Source organism: Pipistrellus kuhlii, unplaced genomic scaffold (genome assembly GCF_014108245.1).
Source record: "Pipistrellus kuhlii isolate mPipKuh1 unplaced genomic scaffold, mPipKuh1.p scaffold_m20_p_20, whole genome shotgun sequence".
Taxonomy (NCBI): Eukaryota; Metazoa; Chordata; class Mammalia; order Chiroptera; family Vespertilionidae; genus Pipistrellus; species Pipistrellus kuhlii.
The window spans coordinates 13,792,980-13,812,048 of record NW_023425516.1 but is presented as its reverse complement, the minus strand read 5'-3'; the positions used below and the strand labels follow the sequence as shown (position 1 = coordinate 13,812,048).

At 40.2% G+C, this 19,069-nt stretch overlaps 1 protein-coding gene across 7 annotated transcripts in view; it reads right to left on the bottom strand.

The window, feature by feature from the left end:
- The window catches only part of SBNO1 (strawberry notch homolog 1), a 60,675-nt gene that overhangs the window by 5,574 nt on the left and 36,032 nt on the right, over positions 1–19,069 (bottom strand). For 6 of the 7 annotated variants that reach the window (XM_036449207.2, XM_036449213.2, XM_036449206.2 and 3 more), the window contains 14 exons: positions 18,692–18,789; positions 16,788–16,939; positions 14,625–14,822; positions 14,087–14,254; positions 13,810–13,985; positions 13,222–13,353; positions 12,309–12,444; positions 11,403–11,515; positions 11,252–11,323; positions 10,723–10,822; positions 5,427–5,501; positions 3,963–4,109; positions 3,594–3,688; positions 3,407–3,499 (listed from right to left, as the gene is read on the bottom strand). In XM_036449207.2, the coding sequence (XP_036305100.1) occupies positions 3,407–3,499; positions 3,594–3,688; positions 3,963–4,109; positions 5,427–5,501; positions 10,723–10,822; positions 11,252–11,323; positions 11,403–11,515; positions 12,309–12,444; positions 13,222–13,353; positions 13,810–13,985; positions 14,087–14,254; positions 14,625–14,822; positions 16,788–16,939; positions 18,692–18,789 (1,755 nt within the window). The remainder of the gene's footprint in view (positions 1–3,406; positions 3,500–3,593; positions 3,689–3,962; positions 4,110–5,426; positions 5,502–10,722; positions 10,823–11,251; positions 11,324–11,402; positions 11,516–12,308; positions 12,445–13,221; positions 13,354–13,809; positions 13,986–14,086; positions 14,255–14,624; positions 14,823–16,787; positions 16,940–18,691; positions 18,790–19,069) is intronic. The other variant, XM_036449214.2, reaches the window with a different exon arrangement.

The window sequence follows — 19,069 nt, the reverse complement described above, 5'->3', positions numbered from 1 at the left end:
ATAAAAGTTTTAAAGTCAGAATTATGAAAGAAATCCTAGGAAAAAGGAGTTATAAGAAGCCCCATTTAATTAAGGGAAAAGTAAGATTGGAAAATTAATATCTCCTTTAAAGCAGAGGTCACTCCTCATGGACCACCAGGGGTCCTCAGACCAACGATAGGGGACCACTGCTTTAAGAACGGTTAATGATGACTAAGCAATAATCTATGAGAAAATTGAAAGAAAAAGAACAGTTTCAAAGTAGAGACATTTCACCAGCTGCTCTACAACAGTTACATTAAGGTCATTCTTACACTGATAAAAAGACAACATTTTACTTTTCATGGATATTAAAGATCCTTTGTCTTTTACTGGCTCAAATGATTTGAAACATTGTTTATATAATTCTGCAAAGTCAATGAAACAATGGTTAAAGCGAAAATTACATTTTCAAATTTTTTTAATCAGTTGAAGTAAAACACTTGATAAACTTATGAAAGTACAATGTTTCAAGCAAATAACAGTGTGATCTGACTTGGTTGAGTCAAGTTCACTGTACTGTAGCCCAGTGTTCTAAATTCTGGCAGTAATTTAAAATGAAAAACAATAAGCAATACCTTTTGTGGACTAAGCAAAATCCATCTAAGGGAGAAATATGGATAAAACCTGGTTATTGTATTGATATCGTGGTTGATATTAATTATAGTTCTGAAAACTGTTACCATTAGGGAAACTGGTGTACAAGAAGGTTCTCTGTATTCTTTCTTATAACCTCATGGGAATTTATAATGATCTGAGTAAGGTTTTCAAATAAGCAAACAAACAAACAAGGAGCCAGATCCCATTTGAGAGCTTTTGCTCTTGGATCAGGGATCAGTAAACCAGGCTTGTGGACCAAGTGTGGCCTGCAGCTCCCAAGTGTAACAGTGGTAGGAGGGGAGGGAGGGAGAAAGGAGGAAAAGCCAAAACAGAGACGATATATAGCCTGCAAAACCTGCAATATTTACTCTCTGCCCCTTTACAGAAGGCAAGCAGGACTCCTGCTTAGATAGTGTCCATGTCTGGCACTGCCTGCAGCATCACAGACACTCCACTGCACACAATAGCACCTTGAACCAGGCGTCACTGACAGTCAATCACTCCATAAACATCAATATGTGTGTGCGCGCGCGTATTTTATATATATATATATATATATATATATTTATATATATATATATATATATATATATATAAAAAAGGCTAAGTGACGGGTTGGTAAGTATGATGTGCAATAACCACCAGGGGGCAGACACTCAACACAGGAGCTGCCAAGCAACAGCAACTTTGCAGAGTGCCCTCTCCCACTCTGGGGCCTCTCAGGGGATATTGGACTGCTGGCTTTGGCCCATCCCTACAGGCTAGGTGGAGGGACCCCACCTGTTGGAGGAACCCTGCTCACTCTGCAGACCCTTTCCAGCCCCAGCACCGCCCCAGGTGCAGCTTGCCAGAGAGGGACCGCGGGAGGTTGGCTCCAGGGTGTATCTGGCCCATCTCGCCCCATCCTGCCCGATGGCCACCTTCTAATTAATTTCCTTTCAATATGCATGTATCCATGTACCGGACCTCTAGTTTACAAATAAAAAGCAAAAGTGGTAAACCCACCCTGTGGAATATGATTCCACTACAAAAAGCAATGGTGTTCTGAAACAGGCCACAGCACAGACAGATGAACCTAAAAACATGTCGAGTGAAAGAAAACACAGAAGGACAAAGAATGCTTCCACTTAGATATGAAAATGCAGAGACAGAAAACAGACTAGAGGCTACCAGGCGCTATGGGAAGGGGAAATGGGAGGTATAGTTTAACGCTTTTTTTTTTTTTTTAATTGATTTTTTTTTACAGAGAGGGAGAGGGATAGAGAGTCAGAAACACTGATGAGAGAGAATCATCGATCAGCTGCCTCTTGCACACCCTCTACTGGGGATGTGCCTGCAACCAAGGTACATGCCCTTGACCGGAATCAAACCTGAGACCCTTGAGTCCGCAGGCTGACGCTCTATCCACTGAGCCAAACAGGTTTCGGCTAGTTTAACACCTATAGTTACTATTTGGGGTGATGAAAAGGCTTTGGAAATAATGGTGATGGTTGTACAGCATTGTGAATAAAATTAATGCCACTCAATTATACACTTAAATATGGTTAAAGTAGCAAATTTTGTTATATAAACACTTATGTGGATAAATTGTATGGTATATGAATTATTCTATATAATAAAGCATAATATACTAAGTGTCCGATTGATTGGTCAACCATTCAGTTGACTACTCAACCAGTGGCTATGATGCACACTGACCACCAGGGGGCAGATGCTCCAAACGGTAGGTTAGCTTGCTGCTGGGGTCCAGCCAATAGGGACTGGGTGAGAGGGCTGGACATGCCCTGGAGCTCTCCCACAGTCCCTCCCAGGCTTGCCGGCCCCCATAGGAACTGATAACCACCAGGCCAAGGGACCCAACCTGTGCACCAATTCACGCACTGGGTAACTAGTATTTTAATAAAACTGTTTAAAAAAAAAAAGGGGGGGAGGGGGAAGATAGATAGAAGATATTAGAAAAAGGCAAAATCTGCCCTGGCCTAGAATAGCTCAGTTGGTTAGTGTATTGGGTGTTTGATCCCTTGTCAGGGCATATACAAGAATCAACTAATGAATGCATAAACGAGTGGAACAAGTCAATGTCTCTCTCTCTCTCTCTCAAAATCAATAAAATAAATTTTAAAATTGCATCTAATAACATCTATTCAATATACTAAATTAAATTGTACATGAATAGGAAAACCCACAATTACAGTGATAAATTACCAACCAGAGAAGGCTAAATATAATTGGAAAATATGCTCAAAGGCAAGATGAGAATCATAATGCTGGTAATGAAAACACATATCTAGATAGTTCGCATCTAAAGGAAACGAGTCTTGCCAAAACCGGTTTGGCTCAGTGGTAGAGCATCAGTCTGCAGACTGAAAGGTCCGGGGTTCGATTCCGGTCAAGGGCATGTACCTTGGTTGCGGGCACATCCCCGGTAGGGGGTGTGCAAGAGGCAGCTGGTCGATGTTTCTCTCTCATCAACGTTTCTAGCTCTCTCTCTCTCCCTTCCTCTCTGAAAAAAATCAATAATATATATATACATATATATAATAAAAATAAAGGAAACGAATCTTGCCAACGTGGCTCAGTGGTTGAGCATCAAACCATGAACAGGAGGTTGGGGCATATGCCCAGTTTGTGGGCTCGATCCCCCAATGTGGGGTGTGCAGGAGGCAATCAATGATTCTCTCTCATCATTGATGTTTCAATCTCTCTCACCCTTCATTTCTGAAATAAATATAAATTTTAAAAAGTAAATAAATAAATAAAATTAAATAAAATAAAAAACAAGTCTTACCTGCAGTGACAAGTAAAAGCCATCATCTGGTCCTGTGAGCTCAGCCCAAATCTTGGTAGCTTCCTCCCAGGACATCCCTCTCTCTACACTAATCTATAAGAGAAACAATAACAGTTAAATTAGAGTCACTTTGGTTGAGTGCCTATCACAGGACAGCACACTAGTGTCACATGACTGTCAGACTTACTGTATATAACTCTACATGACCAGAGGTTGAATATCCTGGAGTCAGAAACTTCTTAACGTCACTTTTCCTCACTTTCTCATCTCCAGAACCCAGATCTTAAATAAGAAGAAAGCAGTATATAAATGTAAAAAGAACATTTTATCAGGAATACACGTTTAAAATTTTTCCCACTGCTCTCTCTGGCTGGTGTGGCTCAGTTGGTTGGGCACCGTCCTGTGAATCAAAAGGTTTGCTTTCCAGACAGGGCACATGCCTGGGTTGTGGGTTCAATCCCCAGTAGGGGATGTGTAAGAGACAGCCAATCAATGTTCCTCTCTCCTTCTCCCTAACCCTCCCGAAAAATCAATTAAAAAAAAACTCCCCACTTACCTAAGATTCCCATATCGTATCTTCCATTTTTTTTGGCATTTTGAACAACTGCAGTGAGTGTGTCCGCAAAATACTGAAATAACGCATTCTGTTGGTGCACCTCCATACCCAAAATTCTATTCAGGAATTTCCCAATGTTGTTATAATCTGCAATGACAAGATTATAGGAACCAATTTAATGCACAAAATTGGCAATTTAAAATTTGTTCATGTAAGCTTAGTTCAAAGTCTCACTTTCTCCTCTAAAGTTTTCATCAACCTTCCTGCACTGTTCCCAAAACAGCTTCAGTCAGTCAATTTCTACCTCAAGCAACTAGCATGGCCATAGCCCATGATAAAAGGACGTTTGCTGAACTGAATTTTTGCATCTTCAACTTCACTTATTAAAAGTATGAACATAATTTAGCACGAAAATGTTCATTCTCCAACATCAAGTCTCAGCTCGTCAAGTGTTAAGTGTCAGACGTCAGTGAAGCTCAACTTTGGCCGCACAATGAGGACGCCTCAGCGCTTTGGCCCCGCTGGCATGGCTGTGGTTGGGTGTCAACTTATGGACCAGGAAAGGTCACAGTTCAATTCCCGGTCAGGGCATATGCCTGGGTTGCAGGTTTAATCCCTAGTGTGGGGCGTGCAGGAGGCAGCTGATCAATGCTTCTTTTTCATCACGATGTTTCTCTCTCTCTTCCTCTCCCTTCCTCTCTGGAAGGTAACCATGCCTGAGCTCTAGCCCTGACTTCAGTATTTTTTACAATAAGAACTTGGCAGCTGATCATATGTGCAACCTGGAATGAAAGTTGCAGCTATTGAGACAGAAGCTGAACCTCTTTTGAGTAACCAGAGAAGAAAAACACCACCCAGAGTGCTTTGTGAGCACTCAGTAATGAGGAATTAAAAATTACAAACTTGAGCCGAAACCAGTTTGGCTCAGTGGATAGAATGTTGGCCTGCGGACTGAAAGATCCCAGGTTTGATTCCAGTCAAGGGCATGTACCATAGTTGCGGGCACATCCCCAGCAACAGGCAGCTGATTGATGATTCTCATCCATGTTTCTAACTCTCTATCCCTCTCCCTTCCTCTCTGTAAAAAAAACAATAAAATATTAAAAATAAAAAAATAAAATTACAAACTTGAGCAGAAGCCGGTTTGGCTCAGTGGATAGAGCGTTGGTCTGTGGACTGAGAGTTCCCAGGTTTGATTCTGGTCAGGGGCATGTACATTGGTTGCGGGCACATCCCCGGTGGGGGTTATATGGGAGGCAGCTGGTCGATGGTTCTCTCTCATCGATGTTTCTGGCTCTCTGTCTCTCTCCCTTTCTCTCTGTAAAAAAATCAATAAAATATATATATATTTTTAAAAATTACAAACTTGAACCTCCCCCTTGGAGTTGATAAAGGCATAAATAACAAAATGGGCTTTACTAAACCAGCAACAGCTATGTGTATATATAAAACTAATACCAGTACCTTTATCTAGAGTTAGAATTCCTGAGCGGTCTTCTACATTTATCAGGCCAACCCCTATCAGTCCTTGCCGAACATCTGTAAGAAAATAAATTAATAAAAAAATCTCAAAACCCAAACGAACCGTCACGTGCCTAATCAAATTAGATCAAGTTCTAGCACTAAGACAGAAACTATGTATCTTCCACAGTTCCTATTAGCCAAATTAAATGGAATCAACAGGACCAAAAGTCTTGATACTCAGAACTCCTACAGTACATAAGCCTCACACTCTAGTTTAATATTTCATTTAATATCTTATGGCCCTGGCTGGGTTGATTAGAGCATCATCCTGATACACCAAGGTTGCTGATTCAATTCCTGGTCAGGTTACATAAATATAAGAGTCAACCAATGAATACATAAATAAGCGGAATAAAAAAATCATGTTTCGCCGAAACCAGTTTGGCTTAATGGATAGAGCGTCGGCTTGGGGACTGGAGGGTCCTGGGTTCGATTCCGGTCAAGGGCATGTACCTTGGTTGCGGGCATATCCCCGGTGGGGGGTGTGCAAGAGGCAGCTGATCGATGACTCTCTCTCATCGATGTTTCTAACTCTGTATCTCTCTCCCTTCCTATCTATACAAAATCAATAAAATCTTAAAAAAAAAATAAAAAAAAATCATGTTTCGCCGAGACTGGTTTGGCTCAGTGGATAGAGCGTCGGCCTGCAGACTGTAAGGTCCCGGGTTCGATTCCTGTCAAGGGCATGTATTAGGTCTAGTAATAATTAATGTCGTTTTCTAATACTTTTTTTAAATCGAATTTATTTAAACAATACAACAAAATTTAATCAACAATATAGTTGCCGTTGTTTTCTACTACTTGTGCCCAACGCTCAGGAAGCATTTTAATCCCTCTGTTGTAAAATTCTTGTGATTTTGATGCAAAAAATTCGGTCAATGCATTTTTGAGGCATTCTTCATTATTAAATTTTTTTCCAAGAAAGTTTTGCAAAGAACGAAACAAATGGTAATCGGAAGGGGCAATATCAGGCGAATATGCAGGTTGAGGGAGAACTTCCCATTCCAACTGGCGCAGTTTTTCAGCAGTGATTCTTGCAGTATGCGGTCATGCGTTATCGTGGTGAAGAATTACGCCCTTCCGATTAATCAGCGCGGGTTCTTTTTCTCTTAAAGCTTGGGCTAACCTTTCCAATTGGGCACTATACACTGCACTTGTAATGGTTTGGTTAGATAGTAAAAGTTCATAATGAAGAATTCCTTTAAAATTCCACCAAACACACAACATCACTTTTTTCGCATGCAAGTCAGGTTTTGGCGTGGGCTGCGGAGCCTCATTTTTGTCCAACCATTGAGGCCGCCTTTTCAAATTAACATACAGCACCCATTCTTCATCTCCGGTAACAATTTGCTCTAAAAACGGCAAACAGTTTTGACAAGAGAGGAGCGAACTGCAAATTGTGACTCTTTGATTACTGTTGTTGTCGGTCAACTCATGAGGAACCCATTTTCCAAACTTTTGGACTTTGCCAAGTGCACACAATTGATTGGAAATTGTTTTTTGTGAACAATTTAAAGTTGTCGCAAGCTCTTGTTGGGTAATTTGAGGATTTTGCACCAAAAGAGCTTGAAGAGCTTTTTGATCAAAATTGGACACACGGCCTCGACCACTCTTGTCATCTAACGAAAAATTTCCCTCGCGAAATTTCTCAAACCAACGCTGGCATTTTCTGGCGCTAACTGCAACTTGACCAAGAGCACTACAGATGTTTTTTGCAGCCTCACTTGCTTTTCTTCCTAATTGGAACTCGTAAAGCATGCAGTGCCAAATATGCTCTTCATCCGCCATCTTCTTAGCCCTAGTTTTGCAACAAAAACTAAACCAAACACAAACTTTTTCAAGCAAAACTTGTTAATTGCACTTCACACGTTCTGTAGATACCACGTGTTTGAAGGTTATGTCAATACAAGTCAACGTCAAGCAAGATTTTAAACGAATGTTAAAAACGACATTAATTATTACTAGACCCGATACCTTGGTTGCGGGCACATCCCCAGTAGGGGGTGTGCAGGAGGCAGCTGATCGATGATTCTCTCTCATCGATGTTTCTAACTCTCTGTCCCTCTCTCTTCCTCTCTGTGAAAAATCAATAAAATATGTTTTTTAAAAAACAACGAAAAAATCGATGTTTCTCTCTCTAAAATAAAATTTTTAAAACCTCATCTTCCCAACAGTAATCTTTGGCAGTGGATATCTTTGACTAGCAGCTGTCACCCATAGAATTTGCAACAAAAAACAACATCTGTAATAGTAAGCATGTTCTGAATTTTGTTACTAAGAGAGCAGTTTCTGGACCTTTAAAAAACACTGATGTCTTACAGAATAAAGAAGTGAGGGAAAGGTCAACAGGAAGCATGATGACATTGTTTACACACTTCATTCTGCATGGTCAAAACTGTCTAGATTCTGCAGATGACAACTGTGTGTTCAGTGACCTCTACTGCAAAAACGTCTCCTTTTGGAACCCTTCCTATCCCCATAAATTACTTGTGTGTGGGGGGGCAAATGTAGGTTTACATGAGAAATCACATTAAATACAAAAATTAAGTACCCACAACTGTAAACCTACTTTTGCCACCCCCTGACCAAAAGGATATAATCCCAGCACTGTCTGTAATGGCAAACACAGGAAAGCCTACTAAATGCCAGTTATTATTATAAATAACTAGAGAAACTTATATGAGCTAGCTACTAAAAACGTACTAAAGAACATTATGCAGCTCCTAAAAAAGTTTTATTGTTATAGTTACTGGCTTGTAAGAGATGTCAGTAAGGTATTCAGTGAGAAGTACTTTGTAAAAGCAGTATTAACTGCATTTAAAAGATAAGATGTAGTTAGATGAAAATGGAGAAAATATGCTGGAAGGCTGTCACCGTTTAGATTAGGGGTGTCGAACTCAATCAGAGAAGGGGCCAAAATCTAAAATCCAGCCTAAATCACGGGCCGAATGGTTTACTGAACAGTCATAAACTGTCATTGTGATGGAAACGCAGCGGAGTGCAGTGATGACAGCGCGGTGCGGGCCACATTGCAAGGCCTGGCGGGACGGATTTGGCCCGCGGGCCTTGTGTTTGACACATGTGGTTTAGATTGTCAACATCTGTAACCCTGGTGGTGGAAATGAAGGTGGGAGTTAAGTCAAGACTGACTCCTCACCATACACTTTAGGTTTCTTTCCTTACTTACAATGAGTAAGTAACATGTAATTTTAACGAGAAGGGGAGAGGAAGAGAGACAACAAGACCAAGACTATAGAACTGGAAATGCCCTTCCAGTGAAAACTCTAACTCTACAATGATGCATCAAATATCTTACAGCTACTTCTTGCATCTATTTTCCAAAATATATTCAAGTTTCCTGAGCTATTGAATCCATCTGGACTACTTACATTTATGGGGTAGAGTCTATACTACAAATCTGAGAGACTGGTCTAAGAATTTCCTTAACACTACCTAGAATTTTCTTTTATTTAATATTAGTGGCTTGTTCCATGAAATGTGTGCACATCAAAAGGGAATTAATTAGCCGAAACCGATTTGGGTCAGTGGACAGAGCATCGGCCTGTGGACTGAAGGATCCCGGGTTCGATTCCGGTCAAGGGCATGTACCTTGGTTGCGGGCACATCCCTAGTAGGGGGTGTGCAGGAGGCAGCTGGTCGATGTCTCTCTCTTCGATGTTTCTAATTATCTCTCTCCCTTCCTCTCTGTAAAAAAATCAATAAAATATGTATATATATATATATTTTTAAATATATATTTTATTGATTTTGTACAGAGAGGAAGGGAGAGAGATAGAGAGTTAGAAACATCGATGAGAGAGAGTCATCGACCAGCTGCCTCCTGCACACCCCCTACTGGGGATGTGCCCGCAACCAAGGTACATGCCCTTGACCGGAATCGAACCCGGGACCCTTCTGTCCCCAAGCCGACGCTTTATCCATTGAGCCAAACCAGTCTCGGCTATATTTTTTAATATATTTTATTGATTTTTTAACAGAGAGGAAGAGAGAGGGACAGAGAGTTAGAAACATCGATGAGAGAGAGACATCAATCAGCTGCCTCTTGCACACCCTCCACTGGGGAGATGTGCCCGCAACCAAGGTACATGCCCTTGACCGGAATCGAACCCGGGACCTTTCAGTCCGCAGGCCGACGCTCTATCCACTGAGCCAAACTGGTTTCGGCTAAAATATATTTTTTTAAAAATTAGTAAAATGTATATGAAAATCTCCCCCGTCAAGAGTCTAGGGTGCACCACACGACCCGAAGTCAAGTCCCTGCTGACCAACTTGCACCTTGAAATCTTATAAGACCCAGCCCCAGCCAGTCCCTCCCATCAAGCCTCGCAGGGCAGGGGGTCCAGCCTCAGGTCCCCTGGCCCTGGCCCTGAGGGGCATAGCTTCAGGTGCCCTGGCCCTGGCAAAGGGCATAATGACCATTTGTATATTATCTCTTTATTATTATATAGGATTGGAGGCCCTCTGCACAACATTCGTGCACTGGTGTGTGTGTGTGTGTGTGTGTCCCTCAGCCTGGCCTACAACCTCTCATAGCCTGGACCCCTTGCTCCTTACAGTCCACCTGCAGCAAAGACAGAAGAGGCTCCCGCCACCACCACTGCACTCACCAGCCATGAGCCTGGCTTCTGGCTGAATGTAGCTACCCATGTGGGAGCACAGTGACCACCAGGAGGCAGCTCCTGCATTGAACGTCTACCCCCTGGTGGGCAGTACACATCAGAGTGACTGGTTGTTCCGCCATTTGGTCTATTTGCATATTAGCTTTTTATTATATAAGGATGAACATTTCCAAACACGTACATATGTAAAGAAAATGCTGTGACCACACACATTCTCATTACCCCATTTTAACAACTGTTAACACGTGGCCAATTTTATCTACCCCCCCACCAATCTCCACAGATTATTAACCAAGGTACTTTAACTTTCAAATTTAATTATAAAAGCTATAGGACATAGTGATTTCAAAAGAACCTAAAAACACTTTCCTCCATCAATCTAGTAGTAACACACAGTACATTATCAAGAGCAAAAACATCTTCACTTGAATAAAATTTAATAAATCGACTGCTTATTACAATTGATCAACTTAGGTGTCTAATAACTTTCAATTTCTAAGTTTTATGAAAAGTAAAAACGACACTGCACGTTAGAACAGGTTTGAGTACCTCATCAGTACTCATTTTCCTTTGTTATAATTATTCTTAAAATTTACCTTTGAAGAATTCTCCAGGGTAGTCTGGAGGTGGTGATACCATAGGAGAATCTAGGTTTACAATGGATTTCATGACAATTTCTAATGCATTTCTTCCGTACTGCAATAAAACAAATAAACAAACCAATCTTAACATTTGGGTACTCTTTAGTCACACTGCCAAGTCAATACTATAAAAATAATAATTATATCACAGAATCAAAAACAGTAGAAATAAATTAACTTTGTATATATTCTGCACTGCCTAATGCCTACTTCACATAGCAGACATTCAATCAAGAACTTCTGGGAACTTACATCTCATTCATTCACAAACATGTGTTACAGTCCTATTTTCAAGAGGAATAAAAAGATAACTATATTGCAGAGCTGATCACTGAAGACCTGTGAAATCTTGTCTTCCTGCCTATGGGAAACCATGATTTTACAGCAAAACATGGAGCAGTAGCACTGCTAGGTTTTCAACAGCCCCTACCTTCCGAGAACCCAGCACACTACTGCGAGACCAGAGATGGAATCTGAAATGTACCTTATTGTCAAAGTTGAACCTGCTCAAATCTCTGGATTCTGTTGCTCTTCTGTCACCATGTGTAAGTGCCCCCTATCAAAACATAAAATTTCCAATCAGACAGGTAACATACACCAGACTTTACATACATCTATACAATTCCTAAACTTACCAAACTCTCAAGTCTTTTAGCAACAATAGATGCAAATCTTTGTTCTCCCGCCAATTCAGAAATTAGAAAGACATATTCAGGTGCAGTAACTTGATTTGATCTATGCGTTCGTCCTGTAACCACATTAAAAAAATAAATCAGATTGTATTCACTAGAAACAGAGAATTCTGAGATCTATTCCTAACATTTAACACTAAGATGGGATTCAGAAACCCTGAAACCAGAGGGAAAATATAGAACTGTTAAATGTGAAACATATCACTATTGCTACCCCAGTTTGGTTAACCACAATGTTGCTGATGCACAGCTGCTCTGGATTCTGCCCAGATTCTTGTTTATAATCACCGGGTCCCAGGGAGTGAAGATGGAAGGAGGGGAGGAGTGATGTGCCTGAGTGAAGGGCTGTGGGGATTGACAAGGACATGAGCAGCAGCTGCTCTGACATGCCCTAACCAACCTAAAGGTCTGTAATGAAGACACGCCAGAGAAACCCTGTTCTAGGAGAGAATGCCACAAGCCCAATAAAGCCCCACTGCAGATCTTTTACATCTTTTTATTTTTATTGAGTTTTTACAGAGAGCAAGTTAGAGGGATAGAAAGTTAGAAACATGAATGAGAGAGAAATACCTATCAGCTGCCTCTTGCACACCCCCCATTGGGGATGTGCCCACAACCAAGGTACATGCCCTTGACCGGAATCGAACCTGGGACCCCTCAGTCCGCAGGCTGATGCTATATCTACTGAGCCAAATTGATTTCCGCTCTCTTACATCTTTTAAAACAGGTATGAAAGAAAAAATATTAAATAAATAAAACAAGCATAAATTCATGATGCAGTACATAAGGTACATGCTACACACAACACTTCCAAATCTACATGTATGTGGAGTTTAAGATGTCCCTTACCAAACTGCTGAATGGCTCTGTCTGCACTCCAGGGCAACTCCAAAGTCATGTGAACTCGCCGTCGTTGATTCTTGGCTCTCCGATCTGCTTGTAATGAAATACCTGAGCTGGCAGCTTCTGAGATGATAGCAATATTCTGTATCAAACATAAGAGTAAAAAAAGGTAGTCTTTGCACAAAGACAAGCAGGGAAGTGTAAATAAAGTCCTTAGGTAGATTACTGGGGATCCATCAATACCAACTCTCCTCTTCCTAAATTACAGAAACCCCAGGTTTAGCTGGGTGCATGGATGCCCAGAATGAAGATTACATTTCCCAGTCTCCCTTGAAGCTAAGTGTGGACATGCTCCAGCCAGTAGGCAGTGATAATGTGAACAAGGTCCAGGACATGTCCTTAAAGTTGAGAACATGCCAGTACGGCTCAGTGGCTGAACAACCACCCATGAACCCGGAGGTCACAGCTCATTCCCGGTCAGGGCACATGCCCAGATTTCAGGCTTGATCCCCAATAGAGGGTGTGTAGGAGGCAGCCCTTCTATGATTCTCTCTTATCATTGATGTTTCTATTTCTCTCCCTCTCCCTCCTCTCTGAAATGAATTCTAAAAATATTTTTTAAAATATATAAAACATGTAAATGTTGATGTTTGTGTAAAATTACTAAAAAAAAAAAAAAGGATAATATTCAACAGGGACAATTCATATTAAAAGAAAAAAACCTTCTAAAGATTAATCTAGGGGACCCTTTCCCTCCCCCTGTGGGAGTCTGTACTTGTTCTTTAATAAATTTCCACCTCTGCTATACAAAAAAAAAAAAAGATTAATCTAAATGTCTAACTATATGGACAGTATTCTTGTCGCTGAAAAGCATCCCACAAAAGGAAGGAAAAAAAGAAAGCATCCCAGGAAAACATACCTTATCTCCATCCATAAACCTTTGTTTTTCTGTGATATTTAATATTTCCACGGGGACGTCAAGTTCAGATCTTGACTCATAAGATATGCTTCCATCATCGTTGCTTACGACCCTCCCCTTGCGGCCCGTCATCTGAAAAGCCAAACAAACCGTGCCACTTACAAACTACCGCTTACACTCGAGGGGCCTGATTCAGACCAGGACTCCTTCCCCGCAGAAACCTGGTGCGAGGCAAAAGGGGTGATGAGCCAACCTGGGCTGCACAGCCTGCGCTGCACCAGGCACTGCGGGAGAGACATTGCAACATAGCCCCTGGCTTTGAAAAGTTCAGATTCCAGTGGAGATAGCAGACATGTGGCAACGATCAGATGCCGCCTGCGGCGCAGGGACAGAGGGGAGTGTCTCAAGACAGACAGGCAGATACTAGGAGCTTGGGATGAGAACAGAATAAGAACAAGGGCCCTAAGATCTGAGGAAACTAGACAGATCATTATGTGATGATCCCCAAAATGTCACTCATTTTTCAGGGTTTTAAAGGTGGCAAAAAATTACCAAGGAGAGACACAGCCCTGCTCAAATCCTACATACCTCAGCAACATTCTCAGGACCGCCAAGTTCATCAATCAGCTCATCCAGGGTATTAGGAGGGAGGTCTTCAGCTAATTTTTCTAGTTTATCAAGTAGGTCTTTCTTCATTTGCTGGGCCCTTTCCACGGCATCCTGACTTGTTATAAGGCTGCTGTTGCTGTTGGTATTGCTGTTAGCTAGATAAAGTACATTTGTTAAAAACCAATAAAGTTTAAACATTTGTTTTGTTTAAATAAAAAGTACATTTCACAGACAAAGCAAACTTTCACATGGATACCTGGTGCACTGTTAGGAGCAGGTGAAATAACTGGTGTGGATGAAAAACTAGGTCGTTTTGATCCAAGACCTGATGCTAATAAGGCACTTTGAATAGAATCTGGATCTATACTTTTCTTTCTTTTTTTATCTTTGTTTTTCTTGTGGTCTTTTCTGATTAACCAAGGATCTGAAAGTTAAGAGAAGATAGGTATCAAATCATTTGTTAAAACAAGTGGGAATCTTCAAAGGATAGGTCCATTGAGCTTTTTGTATTGTTAATGGATAACTTGTAAACGGTCTCCAAACACAATGTCCAGTGCATCCACACACAAGTCCATGGTTTGAGGTTGAAATAACTGCAAAACTAAGATCATCCCACATAAGTGAGCTAACCCTCCAGATGACAGACAGGCGAGAAGCTCTCCACCAAGCAAAACTAGAATCTGTGTCGTGTTTACTTCACAGAGGATAAAAGGTGTTAGTTATTACAATATCCCACGTCAAATACCCACAAGGAATGACCCCTCAGCTTCCGTTTATCACACTGATGAACTCACCATCCTCATCGTCCTCACTGGACTCATCTCTAAACGGGTTGAAGTCATCGTCATCTCCAGAACTCAGGTTCTTGGAACTCGCGTAGTCACTCTCTTCGTTATCAGAGGCATCGGATTCGCTCCCGCTGTCGTCAGAGCTGCTCCCAGTGAGGCCTCCCACTTTCCGTGCTTTCTTGGCTTCTCGAGTTATTTCTTCACCTACGCTCAAACCCCGGACAAGACAGTCAGCCAAACAAACACAATGTCCTCAAAATCCAAGAAATCACATTTAGTTCATGAGTTAATTCAAATGAGACCAGTAGCAGAGAAGCATTTATGTAAATATACAAGAAGAAATAAAATTTACAAAAAAGCGCTAACCTTTTGGACTAACAGAAATTAGGTTATGTTCAATTATGTATCTAATTTATTCTTAAGAAAAAATTACATACAAATGTAAAAACTTAAGACTACCTTCAAGTGCACAAGTTTCAAATGAAATCAGAACAGAGATAAAAAAAGAATCTCTGGTGCTGTCAAAATTTAATTGTTTATCAGGCTGAGAGAAGAAGTCTAAATAATCATAGTTTTACAGAATACTTAAAAAAATACATTAAAGCCCTAGCCGGTTTGGATCAGTCGATAAAAGTGTTGGCCTGCAGACTCAAGAATCATAGGTTTGATTCCGGTCAAGGACACATGCCTGGGTTGTGGGCTTGATCCCTCATGGTGTGTGTGTGTGTGAAGCAGCCGAGATTTTCTCTTATCATTGATGTTTTTATCTCTCCCTCTCCCTCTCTCTTCCTCTTTGAAATCAATAAAGATATATATATATATTTGCTGGAATACAGCTGACTCTTGGACAGCATGGGTCTGAACTGCGTAAGTCCACTTATGTGCTGATTTTTTTCAGTAAGTACTGTGTCATTATTACAATCTAATGATTTTAATAAACATTTCCTTTTCTCTGTCTTAATTATAAAGATACAGTATATAATACACAGAATATAACACAAAAAACATGTGTTAACTGTCCATGTTATTGGTAAGGCTTACAGTCAACAACAGGTTGTTAGTGGTTAGATTTTGGGGGAGTCAAAAGTTGCACACAGATTTTTTGACTTGAGGGGGGTTGCTGCTAACTCTTGTGTTGTTCAAGGTTCAGCAGTACAAACAATAGATAAAAATGTTCTTTTAAAGCCACAGAGGTGCTGATTTGAATTATGTTACTCAATATTCAGAAGATATCTGAAACAGCATTACTTTTCATGCCATGACACTAAGATAATAAAAGCACTGCCAATTATACTATAATAATCAAGCCACTTTCAGGCACATTAGAAAATGTATTTCTTTGAATGAATGAAACAAGGTTAAAGTATCAGGCATTGTGTTTTGAGTTCACAGCATCAGGTTTCACAGTAAGTTATCGCCCTTTATAAAGAGCCCAAGAAGGCAACGTCTCAAACAACTTAGTAAGCACTTTAACACAAACCCATGTTTTATTACTATAATGTCTAACAAAAACTGGCTCATGTATCTCAGTTACGAAATAATAAACAGAAGCCTCTTTAAATAAGACTATAAATACACATATGTGCAGTTTTGACAACATAAAGGCCTGGATTCTGCTTCCCATATACCACCCACTAGCTGTTGTGAACCTGAGAAAACTCCTTAACCTGTTTGTCTCCCTGTACCTTAATTTCCTGTCTACAAAACTGAAAACCTAACTGCTTTCATATGGATGCCAGTGCTTAGTACCAGGCTAGCACTATTTTTTTTAAATAAATTTTTATTGATTTCTGAGAGGAAGGGAGATGGACAGAAACATCAATGATGAGAATCACTGATCGGCTGCCTCCTGCACACCCCACAATGGAGATCAAGCCCACAACCAGGGTCTGTGCCATGATCAGCAACTGAACCGTGACCTACTGGTTCATAGGTCAATGCTCAACCACTGAGCCTCGCCAGCCAGGCCATGACAGTACTATTCAAATGGTTCAAGCCATGATTTCAGAAGGGTTTCTTGTGCACTGGAAATTACATGAGGGACACTGAAAATATGCAGCCACTTGCTGATTCAATGAAAGTAGTTAATTCCCAAAATGTATCTGCTTCAAATCTGTACTATTTTTACCAACATTTAAAACAACAGCGCGCGCACACACACACACACACCTTTCCGCTTCTTAATTTTATTTTCTTTACAAGGACTGTCCCTTGGTGAACTGTTGTTACTTGGAGCTGTCAAATCGATTCCCAGCAAACTATAAAGCTTTTTCCTGTCTGGAGCAGGGAAGTGTTTTTCGATGAGTGACTGCAACACTCCTCTGTAGAAGAGAGAGAAAGTGACAATGAGCTGTTTGGTTGTTGTTTTTTTATTGGTAATTATTGTAATATGCTTTGTTCAATCATTCAAAATACTGATAATCCAACTCAAATGAATTTAAATATTCTAGGCCAAGGCTGTCCAACTACAATATAATCCAATTGCAATATAATGCAAGTAAAAATTACTTTTCAGTTACTACATTAAAAAGTAAAAGAAAACGTAAAATTTTAACAATATATTTTAACTCATTATATGTCATTTCAACATATAATCAATGAACTATTTTGTTATTTTATCAGAAATCTTTGAAACTTGGTGTGTATTTTATACTTACAGCACAAGTTAATTTGAACTAGCAAAGTCACCTCAATATCCACACATGCCTAGTGACTATCATTTTAGAAAGGGCAGTACTAGACACTCAAGCACAGAAAAACACAGATTAGCAAGGGCATATTTTCTTTTAAAAGTGTTTTTTATTTATATCTTTTTAAAAAGGAGCCATTTGAATGTATCCTCTAAAGCTATGGTTGGCAAACTGCGGCTCTCCAGCCACATGCGGATCTTTGGCCCCTTGAGTGTAGCTCTTCCACAAAACACCATGGTCTGGGCGAGTCTATTTTGAAGAAGTAGCGTTAGAAGAAGTTTAAGTTTAAAAAATGTGGCTCTCAAAAGAAATTTCAGCCCTAACCGGTTTGGCTCAGTAGATAGACCGTCAGCCTGTGGATCAAGGGTCCCAGGTTCGATTCCGGTCAAGGGCATGTACCTTGACTACGGGCACATCCCAAGTAGGGGTTGTGCAGGAAGCAGCTGATCAATGTTTCTCTCTCATCCATGTTTCTAACTCTCTATCCCTCTCCCTCTCTGTAAAAAAATCAATAAAAAATATATCTTTAAAAAAAAAATTTTCAATCATTGTACTGTTGATATTTGGCTCTGTTGAGTAATGAGTTTGCCAACCACTGCCCTAAAGCAAGAGATAGTATGGTGGCAAAAGTCATTTTGCTAATTTTACTACCACAGTAGGAGCTGGCAGGATAGGCAAACAAAATGAAATACAATGCCAAGACATATTTCTAAAACTTTCAATTTCATGACTATTTGCAATTATTAGAGCTTTCTAAACTGGGACAAACTATACTTGTTGCTTATATACTTATTGAAATTGCAATTTCAAATACACAAATGTGAAAGTAAAACAGAAACTAGACCCAACTGTCACATTTCCAAGAGGTGGAAAACAAACAAAAATCAAGCCCTTTTGTTAATCATCCAAACACTTGTATGATTAACTGCTGTCAAAATGCTTAACATTTCAGCATTTCTGTTGTTTTCCAATAGATACAATGTATGGATCCATAAAGAATTGCAAAAAAATAAGATCAGGAAAACTTAAAAAGATGATATAGGTGAATCAAAAATTTTACCTCCAGGAAATGCCAAAATGAAGTTAATCTAAGCCAGTGATTTTCAACCAGTGTGCCGCAAGAATTTTTAAAACATCCAATACCAATTTTTAAAACATAGGGGCACTGACCTCTTTTCCCTTAGATTGTCAAATAAAAAAATGACAACAGCGAACACAATAGACATCCAGTATGAATCTATGAAAATTATACCTTTTTTTGGTCAGATTGGCAAAAATATATATATTTTTTTGATGTGCCACAAAAATTTTCATTAGTTTATGTGTGCCATGAGATGAAAAAGGTTGACAATCTAAGTAAAAATTAAAAGCTAAAATAATTACTTGGCCGTTGAAACAAAATCATTCAGCTCTCCCCCGCCCTCTTCCAAGGCTTCTAATGTTCTGGCTTCTCCTGTAGACTGCAGGCCAATTACAACACACTGGAGAAAAATAAAATATAGTGATTATAAATAACAGCATGCAGCACATGGTTTTAAAAGACATTTTACATAATAAAATATTTCAAACAAGAATGAGCATTATCGGCCGGGACCGGTTTGGCTCAATGGATAGAGCGTCGGCTTGGGGACTGAAAGGTCCCGGGTTCGATTCAGGTCGGGGGCATGTACCTTGGTTGCGGGCATATCCCCAGTAGGGGATGTGCAAGAGGCAGCTGATTGATGACTCTCATCAATGTTTCTAACTCTCTCTCTCTCTCCC